The 10,452-nt window shown below is 48.1% G+C and overlaps 1 protein-coding gene across 2 annotated transcripts; it reads right to left on the minus strand.

Annotated features, from left to right (window-relative positions):
* Positions 1-2,587: 2,587 nt before the first annotated feature.
* On the minus strand, positions 2,588-4,755 carry LOC123105854 (very-long-chain aldehyde decarbonylase GL1-10). Of its 2 annotated transcripts, XM_044528016.1 has the most exons (4): positions 3,987-4,751; positions 3,468-3,615; positions 3,305-3,338; positions 2,588-3,036 (listed from the first exon to the last, which is right to left on the minus strand). In XM_044528016.1, the coding sequence occupies exons 1-4, from the start codon at positions 4,667-4,669 to the stop codon at positions 2,990-2,992; spliced, it is 912 nt and encodes a 303-aa protein (XP_044383951.1). In that variant the 5' UTR covers positions 4,670-4,751; the 3' UTR covers positions 2,588-2,989. The 2 variants fall into 2 exon arrangements, with proteins under 2 accessions (XP_044383951.1, XP_044383952.1); XM_044528017.1 differs by lacking the exon at positions 3,305-3,338 and having other exon boundaries at positions 3,987-4,755.
* Positions 4,756-10,452: the final 5,697 nt, after the last annotated feature.

The raw sequence follows: 10,452 nt of genomic DNA on the forward strand, positions 1-10,452 counted from the left end.
TGACTTTGAATTTGCAAATAAATGTGTAATAAAATATGGTATAAGCATTATCCGTGCAAATCTGATCCAGTTTCACCCCTACAAAGATTGGCTATATATGAATTGCACTGTGCCTGCCTTACATAGAGTAAGTAAGCCCGCAGGACGAGCCTGCGTACCCAGAGTAGTGAAACTGATCCCTATACTTTGTGTTTTTTTAAAGATCCGGGTCAATTCTAAAAGGTCATCGAAAGTACAAACCACCACAAACATGATAAAAGTTACATGAGGTCTCTAGACCACACAATGAGCGCCGACGCATTGTCGTCACTGCTCCCTACCGAAGTCCACTAGACTTTCCCAATGACAGCTACAAAGCCAAAAGACCAGCACCCTGGAGCCACAGTCCTCGCTATTGAACTCTTGAATAGGTATGAAGCACCTGACATCAAATCTCGCCATGACACACGCACAACGAGAAATACTATCCTCGCCACCTGAATAAGACAATGGGAATCTATGTTCGTTCTCCATCGACTACGTCGAAACGGAAAGACTCAAGGAGGATCCCATCCTGAAAGACAAACTCGATGAAGAAGCAACGACATCCAACCACGCATCGCACCTGCGAGGTATAAAAGACGCCAACCTAAACTACTAGCCGGAGTGGAGGCAACATGATTCTCTTCCCCACCACCGGCCACCAGAGAGGACGACAAAGGGGAGGTGAATCCATAGATGCACCGGCGAAGCCCGGAGGAAAGAATTTTCCCTACCCGCCGAGGAGAAGGCGACAAAATGCTTCATGTGATAAGGAACAACTTTGCTAGTAAACCAACATAGGGCCCTATGTTGTTTTGTCACTGCTACTCCTTTAGCTACACAATATATTGAGCAAAATATGAAACAATAAATATATGCAGTTTTTACTTAACTAACAGCGAATATATGGCACCATCTTCTCTATTCAAAAGTAAAATAGCTAGTAAATCTTGTTGTAGTGTTTATATTTCAAATTCTAAATTACCTCTGATGAACAACCTTTGTAGTTAATATTTGTATGCAAATGCCAATGAATAATTATGGGAAAATATATGGTGAATTATTTTCATGACAAATCAAATGGAATAGTAAATCGGACCAGTTTTCCCAACTGGTCATACACCCTTCCCGTTAATTGCTCAACGAAAATACAAATTTTGGATTACAGCAATAGAGGAGGCATGGAAAGAGAGCAATAAGTTCGGGGCATTAGCAGGAAATCCATTGCGGGTGCTCGCCATTGAAACACTCGCTACGAGAGAAAAACATGCTACCACCATACTAGCAACAACAACCAAAGAGTTCAACATGGAACACAACAAATAACTAGAATATGAAACTAGACTCGAGAATTTACACACACAAAAACATCGAATCAAGGCGGATAGTGGCCTAGACATCAACAAAGGTGTCAACTCTAGGACCATGAAACGAACAATCTTCAGTCATCTGCCCTGCCAGAGTTGCCGCAACCTTCATCAGCTCCTACACACCTTTCTGCAATTTAGTCCGGTTATCCCCTTTCAGCAATTTAGTCTAGTTATGCCGTTTCAGCAAGCCTGAGCACATCACAAAAGGAAGAAACCGTGAAATACAATTTCAATTGAAATAGCTCTAATTTCCACCACGACGAGCCTGCATACCTAGAGTAGTAGAACTGATCCCTATACTGGTTTGTGTTCTTTTTAAAAGGATTTGGGTCTATTATAAAAGTTCATCAGAAGTACAAGCCACCTCAAACTTGATAAAGTTACATGAGGTCTCTGGACCACCCAATGACTACTATTGCAGTCAAAACAAGCGTCGACGCATTGTTATCACCTCTCCCCTAGCAGAGACAGCTTGACCTTCTGGATACATTATAGCCAGGAACTCTTAGTGCATGTGCCCCTAAAGACCAACATCCTAGAGCCATTGTCGTCGACGTTGAACCCATGAATTGATCTGAAGCATCTAACACCAAATCTCGCCATGACGCATGCACTACGAGAAATCCTAGCCTCGCCGCCCCAATGAGATAACATGAATCTATGCAGGATCTCCATCAACTACGTCCAGTCGAGGAGGATCGAAGCCAGAAAGAGAAAATCGATTAAGAAGCTCCGCCATTCGTCCGTGCGCCGCACCTGTGAAGACTAAAATACACCAACCTAAACTACTAGCCGGAGTGGAGGCCACGTGATTCCCTTCTCCGCCCCCGACACCCAAGCAACCGACAGGGGGGGATGTGAATCCGTAGACACGGCGACGAAGCCTGGAGGAAAGAATTTTCCATAGCCACCGAGGGGAAGGGGTCGAGATGCTTTGTGTGATAAGGAAATGACGAAGATATGTTGACCAAAACATGAAACTGCAAAGATGTGCAGTTTTTACTCAAGTAACAGCGAATATATGCACCATCTTTCTCTATTCAAAAGTAAAGTATGCTAGTAAATCTTGTTGTAGTGTCTATATTTCAGATTCTGAATTGCCTCTAATGAATAAACTTCGTAGTTAATATTTGAATGCACATGTCAGTGAATAATTATGAGAAATATACAGTGAAAGTATTTTTCATGATCAGATGGAACAGTAAATCTTGCCAGTTTTTCCAATTGGTCATTCCCCCTTCCCATTAATTTCTTAATGAAGATACAGATTCTGGATTACAACAATAAAGGAGGCAAAGAAGGAGAGCAATGAGTCGGGGCATTAGCGGGAAATCCACTGTGAATGCTTGCCATTGAAACACTCGCTATGAGACAAAAACTTGCTACCACCATACTAACAACAACAACCAAAGAGTTAAACATGGTACACGACAAATAACTAGAATATGAAACTAGACTCGAGAATTTGCACACACAAAAACAACTAATCAAGGCAGACAGTGGCCTAGGCATCAACAAGGTAGTTCAACACCAGGATCATCAAACACACAAGCTTCAGTCATCCGCCTTGCCAGAGTTGCCGCAACCTTCATCAGCTCCTACACACCTTTCAGCAGTTTAGTCTTGTTATCCCCTTTCAGCAAGCCTGACCATATCAAAAAGGAACAGACAAACAGTGAATACAATTTCAATCGAAATAGCTCTAATTTCCACCACACTTAACCAACAAACCTCCAGGCCCACTTTTTTTCTGCTTAGACCTACAAATCTAGGCCACATCACCACCATATAATAACCTCACAGTTGTAATCAATAAATATAGTTAGTTATACTTTGTTAATTAATTGTAGAAGATAGAAATGCTTATGCTTGTTCTAGCTAGGATAGACATAGGATGAAGAAAATTGCATCACCTTTTTCTAGGCTTGCCTTATGGTATCGGTAGCCCTGTAACAATAAGATGGCACGCGAGGTGATGATCATTAATTGTCCTTTTCTTCTTTGTCAACCCACTCAAGCTTAACTAGTAAATTAGACAGATTTGAATAGCAAATAAATCAATAACAGCAATCTTACTTTATCCGTCCCATACAAATAGTCGCAGAAGGTGAAAACAGAAGAGAAGTTGCTCTGGCTCTGGCCACCCACACGATGATGGTAGTCATGGTGGTCGGCCCCTCCATAGAACGGGATAAGCTTTGTCGGGTTGAATGGAAAGTTGAAGCTGCATTCTCATCAAGCAGTTTGGTTAATTTTATTTATTATAAGAAGTAGCATGATGCATGCTAGCTAGCGTTGGTTATACTAGCTAGTACTCTCTCAGGTCTTTTTTACTCCGCGTTTTAGATTTGTGTCAACTCGAAACTTTGTAGAATTTGACCAAATATATATTAAAAAATATCAACATCTACAATAATACCAAATATATATACTATGAAATTATATTTTATAATAAATCTAACAATATTGATTTGACATTGTGAATGTTGATACCTTTTTCGATAAGTTTTGTCAAAATATAGATGATTTAACTTCGGACAAAACTTGCATGCACACTAAAAAGGAGCGGAGGGAGTAGTTAAACGACTTAATTACCCGCTGTGGATGTCGATGGCCTCTAGGTGGCGTAGGACGAACCAGAGCCAGAGGGTGGTCATGTGGCAGGGCACGATGGCGGGGCCGGTGAAGGCGGGGACGCCGAGGATGAGGACCTCGGCCCAGTGCGCGTAGGGCGCGGCGTATCCGAAGGGCGCCGTGAACTCGTGGTGGACGCGGTGGATGTTGTGGTAGCCCCACCTGGTGTGCAGCAGCCGGTGGATCCAGTAGCCCAGGTAATCCTCCACCAGCAGGTAGACCAACATCTGCGCCGCCACCTCCCCGGCCGACGGCAGCGGCAGCCCCGTCCGGATGCCGACCATCTTGACGGCCGGGTAGGAGACGAGGCTGAGCGCGCCGACGGTGAGGAGCAGGACGCGGCCGGTGTCCAGGTAGCAGCGCAGGAACGCTGCCGGGGAGAGCTGCGCCCGCGGCTGCAGCTTGTACGTGGACGGCCTCATCACGGCGGCGGCGACGCCGTCCGGAGCGGCGCGAGCGCGGAGCTCGAGCAGCGCGAGGGGGAGCGGCGCGATGGTGTAGAGGATGAGGAGGATGGCGACGTTGTGGCAGTAGAGCAGGTGGTCGGGCACGAACGCGGAGTATCGGAGCCAGGCCGCCTCGGCGCGCGTCATGGCGCGGCCCAGCGCCGCCTCCGCCTCCGCCGCCGTCGCGTATGGCAGCATAGGCGACGGGGGTGTGATCGATGATGGTACGTTTCCTGCGTTTTTTGCGGTTGAGCTAGCGCTCGAGCCGCTTTGTAGTAGGCGCTGGCTGGTCTCTGTCGACAGCATAGGTGATGTAGGGCATGTGCGCGGTGAGGGTGCCATGCATGCACGTCGCATGCATGCCCCGCTCAGGGCGGTGATGCTGAGCTACGACGGTTGGTCCGTCATGGAAAGAAAAAGTGAAAAGTGCAAAACTGTACTAGTACACCTAACCTAGGACGAGTGACATGTTTATTCACCTAACCTAGAACGGTAGGCTGACTGACATGTTTATTCACGTAACAGTCGCTCGTCGTACATGCATATGCATGTGCTCGCAACTGCCTGCCTCCGTCGGTAGGGTACGTCCACCAAGCCGACGTTGACGCACCAACCCAACTCCGGCGACGTGTCCGGCCGACCGTGCTAGTTGCCTAGTTATAGTTCTCGGCGAATTTGCCTTCAATTAGTTTTGCTCGTACACGCCCGTATGATCTCAATCATGTCGGGCCCTCGGGGTTTGGTTTAAAACTATAGCTTAGCTGCTTCGATGGACTAGAATTAACAACGCCTTTCAACGCAACTCCGCGGCGCGAGAGGGGGACGCGGCCGTGCTATTCCAGACGAGGCTCGCCAGGAACTCACCGGAGGCGGGGACGACGCGGCTCCAACAGTGCCGTCGACAGAGGAAGAAGGGCTTTGGACCGTCGCATGAAGATCCGATGGTCCCCAAAATAATTGACTGTCGGGAACAACAAATTCAGACGACTGTGCAATAATCAGCCCCATGAAACTGACGCGTCCCCAACAACACTGTCCACCATCATCAACCACCGTCTAAGAGCAAATTCAATTGGGCGACCCATTTCGTCTGCCGCCATTCGTGTGGATCGGCGCGGGCAAAAGAGAAGGCCCAACGCGCCAACTCAAATCCAAATTGAGTCCGCTTCACGTCCGCGCCGACGCATTTGCGGTCTAAATTTGCGCCTCAAATGTGTCGGCGCGGACGCGGAACGGATGCCACGCGCGCCTTTTCGATGTCCGCCGCGTCCCCACCTGGCGATCGTCCAACTGCCCGCGGCCTACCTGGTCAGCTTAATTTATGACCTCGAGCCCATGCATCAGCGACGGCGGTCGTCCTTTTTTAAGCCACCGTGCGGCGGGGCCGTCCTCATCCGCTTCCAGCCAACCCCCGTCCCCATCTAGCCACACTCGCTCCCCATCGCCGGCAAACCCTAGCCACCCCAGCCGTGTCAGATGGGGCTCTTCTCTGACACCGGCAGCAGCAAGGCCAAGGGCAAGTCCCCCGCCGTTCCTTCTCCCTTGGATTTCCGCCCGCCTCCGCCGGCGCTAGCTCGCCGGCCGAGGCAGCGCATCAACGTGACAGTGCACCAGGCGGAGTGGCACTGGCAGCACCACGTGCCTCTCCCGTACCTCGACGCCACCCTGCCGCATGACTGGCAAGATCCGGAGAGGATCCCAGTGCCGGCGGCGCCGCGGTCGTCTAGGGCGCACGCGGAGGAGGTGCGGCGCCGGCGACTGCTCCTGACGCCGGGGCAGCGCCGTGACCCCGCCTACGCAACCGACTCACCCAACTGGGCTCGCTAGTTCGCCTTCGAGCACGAGAAGGCGAGGCGAGGCGGTGTTCGCGAAGTCGACCTTACTGTGCCACTGTCCCGGCTCATCGTTCGCGAGGAGGACCAGACGGCCCTTGCAGCGGTCTACCGGGAGAGCGAGGAGGACGAGTGGCGCAGGGCGGCGGCGGCCGTGGAAGAAGAGGCGGCGTAAGAGACGACCATGGCGCAGGCCATGGCCCTCTCCACGGCGGGCAACTGCGTCCTGCCATCGGTGACCCCGCCGTCCCCTGTCAAAGCCAAGCCGGAGCCGGAGCCGTCCGCCATCGAGCGCTACTCCTGGACGGGAGTAGTGCGCGAGTGGGTCAGCGCGCCACCGGTCTGGGTTGGGGTGTCGCTGGCACAGGAGGCGGCGTACCTCGAACATTGGCGCCAGCGACGGCTGGCCGAGGAGCGCCGCCACAACGAGTACCTCAAGATGCTCGAGCGCGACGCCGAGGACGAGCAGTGTGAGGCCGAGGAGGAGGCGTGCCAGGCCGCGGCGGCACAGCCCGCGCCTGACATAAATGCCCTTTGGAACATGGCGTTCCCCTAGGCCAGCACTGCGCCAACGCTCATCGATCTCATGGACCCCAAGGACAACGACGCCGCCGCCTAGGGCAGCGCGCCATCTCATAGTTTAGTTTGTTTTTATTTTTCTTAAATGCAAATGTGGGCGCGTGGACTCTCGCCAGCTTTCGTGTCCGGCTTTAATGTTTTATTAATGTTTTTTTATTTTAAATATGCATGCATTCTTTTTTGGGGGATCAATAACTCCCGAACGTCAGGGATTTTGGCATTTGGACCCGAACGCCTCGAGTGCCGTCAGATGATTTGCACAAATCTTAGAGCAGGTAACAGAGAAAATTAGTTCGGGATTTTCCGTCGAACGACCTCGTCTTTGCACAAATCTTAGAGCAGGTGACAGAGAAAATTAGTTCGGGATTTTCCGTCGAACGACCTCGTCTCCTTCGCCCCCACCCCTCCCTCCTAGTCTTATCTTTTTCTTTCTCTCACCCACTCTTCCTCTCCACAACTTATCTGTGAGCTAGATCGTCACTGTCGCCAGCTCCTCGCGCCGCCGCGTTGGGCAGTCGAGACCGCATCCATCCGCGTGAATCCACGCCGGCGTAGAGGCGCGGTCGTGGCGAAGGGCGAGCTCCGCCCGCTCGTCTACGTTGTCGCGGCAGCCGTCGCCCCTGCACAGGCGATGCTGACTGGAGCGCGGCGTGACTGGTCCGCGCCCACCGGCTAGAGGTGCGGCCGTGGTGGAGGCAGAGCGCTGCCTGCTCGCCTGCGCCGCGGGGGCGGGCATCTCGGTCGTCTCCTCCTCAAACTCACCGACCGGCTCAAGGTGCGGTCAAACGGAGAGGGCGGCCGCGGCGGTGGCTGGGCCGTACAGGAGCAGCAACGGCGGCGGAGCAATGAAGCATCGTACCATCTTCGCTCTCGTCAGGTGACTTGGGGGAGGCAGCGACGGCTTCCCGGCGTGCACCGGGCGGAAAGCGGAGGCGGGTGCCCTGCGACGAGTTCCCTGGGACAGCGCCATGTGTCCGTGGAGGGGGCAATGGGCTCCTCACCGACAGCGTGTCGGCGTCCATTCTAAGAAGGGAGCCCGGCGGGGAGGTGCTCATCGAGCTCGAGCAACACCACAGCCGAAGGGATCCGACTGGTCCCATTTTTACTGATGTCTGATGATTTTTTTTGCTAGATGCTACTATGAGCTTTTTTAACACATTTTTGCCACGGTTTGTATATGAAATAGTCCCTAAATTTGCCATGCTACGCTTAAATATGAGTAGAACACAATTTTCTGCTGTGATTTATTTAGTTACTAACTTTGCCATGTGAGTAGTACACAAATTTAGTTTTTTGGTCCTATAATACATGGCAATTTCTTAGATTATTACAAATTCTCGAACCGTTGCAACTTTATAATTTGTCAGTTCATTCACATGACAATGTTTGATTGTTTTTGTCCTAATATCATGGCCTGTCTCAATCATGGAAAACTTGACATGGCAAACATGGCAAAATTCTTTATTTTTAAGATGTTAAAAACATGGCAAATTAAGATGTCCAAAAACATAGCAATCTAAGATGTTCAAAAACATGGCAAACTTGGCATGGCAACTAAAATCAGTTTTTTATGGATGCGTTTTTTGCCATGGCAACTAAAAGCATTTTTGCCATGCTTCGTTTTTTTCTCTTTTACAAAGTCCACCCAAAGAATGTTTTGCCATGACAATTACATTTTCATGGGACGATGACAAATAGAGTTCATTGTGATGGCAAATTTATTTTTTATGCATCATGGCATTTCTAGTGCATGGACCATGTCAAAATTTTGGAACAATGGCATGGCGAAATTATTTCTTTTTGCAACATGGCAAATTTAGTTTTATAGCCATGGCAATTTTACCATCTTTTTGCCATGGCAATTTTAGCTTTCTTCTTCAATGGCAATTTTTGCCTTTTTTAGAGCGCCATGCCAAATTAACTTTTTTTGTTTTGCCATGGCAACTTAACCTTTACATACATGGTAATTTACTTTTTTTACATGCATGGGAACTTTTTTTTTACTTTTACTTTCATTCATGGCAAATTTAATTCTTTACTTGCCATGGCAAATTAACTTTTACATCCATGGAAAATTTTACTTTTTTATTTGCCATGGCATTTTTCAATCCACATTTTTTTGTTTCTTCATGTATATAGTAAAATATTATGGCAATAAAATTAGCTATTTATTTTTGCCATGGCAAAATTACCTTAATTGACATGTCAAATTTACCTAAATCGCCATGGCAACTCTTAACTTTTATCGCCATGGCAATTTTTTATTTTTATTTTCGCCATGGAAAATTTACCCAAATCGCCATGGCAAATATTTAACTTTTATTTCCATGGCAAAAAAACTACATAGCATGGCAAATTTTTTGTCGTGTGGGATGGGTTTCCTAGATTATTTTTCATGAGTGTTTTTTGCCATCTTTTCCAATAAAAATCCATGTACCTATTACATTTTCCCAAAAAGTTGCCATGTGGTTTAGCGAAAAGTCTCCTAAATTTGCCATCTTTTTCTGAAGAAAAACTTACTAAATTTGCCACGTGTAACCATTTCATTATAGTTAGCTAGTTTTTTAAACAAATGTAAATTTATGTTTTGAGATCATGGAAATTTATGTATGAGATCATGGACCATAGCAAATTCCTTTCTTTTCTTTAATTTTCATGATGGAAATTTTATTCTTTAGTGCCATGGCAATTGTATTTGTTAAAGATGGCAATTTATACTACCACACCATGGCAAATTCCTCGCACATAGTTTTGCGTTCAAATTGTGCATACAATATATGAAAATTTAATTAAAATACCATGACATTTTTTACTATGAATCTTCCATGGCAATGTTTTTTATTTATATGATGGAAATTCCATGGCTATTTTTCTTCTGGGTGATTGCAAGAAAAACAAATTCTTTTTACCCATGGCATTTTTTATGCTTTTAAAGTTGATCACATTTTTTTCATAGCACAGGAAAAATATGGGCTTTAATCTGGCACAGCAAAAAAAGTATTAGGCTGTTTTTGCTACCGAGCTGTAGGGTCGACGGGGAGGGGCGTTCGCGTTGGGGGGCTCCCCTGCCGAACGGATTCGTTCGCATCGATCTCTCCTCCAGTACGAACGAGTCGTTCAGGTTGGGGGTCTCCCAGTCCGAACGTTCGGTAGTTATTGGCGTCCTTTTTTTTCTCACGCTGACCTAAACGCGAAAGCGGACGTTCATGTCCGTCTGGCCGACCCAAACAGACAAATAGCAGACAAAATTGCCGTCCGTTTGGGTCGGCCCGTTAAAGTTGCTGTAAGTATGGGTCGTTATTATAAGACTATTACTTAAAGACAGTATAACCGCACCTAAAGCGAGCCCTCATAGCGATTTGGGTTTTTGGCCGTCCGTTTTTTGCGATCTGGGAGTTCCTGGCCGTCAGATTTAACGTGAAAAGCGATCCGTTCTGCAGTGCGGTTAATCTGGTCCAGCTGTCCTGTGGGCTGCTGCTCCACGAGCCGAAACAGACTATTCTGATGTATTGGGCCTTCGCGAGCCAGCAACCCAATTGAAGAAGGGAGGCCTACAAGCTACGCGTGAGG

The sequence above is a fragment of the Triticum aestivum genome, chromosome 5A (assembly GCF_018294505.1).
Source record: "Triticum aestivum cultivar Chinese Spring chromosome 5A, IWGSC CS RefSeq v2.1, whole genome shotgun sequence".
Lineage (NCBI taxonomy): Eukaryota > Viridiplantae > Streptophyta > Magnoliopsida > Poales > Poaceae > Triticum > Triticum aestivum.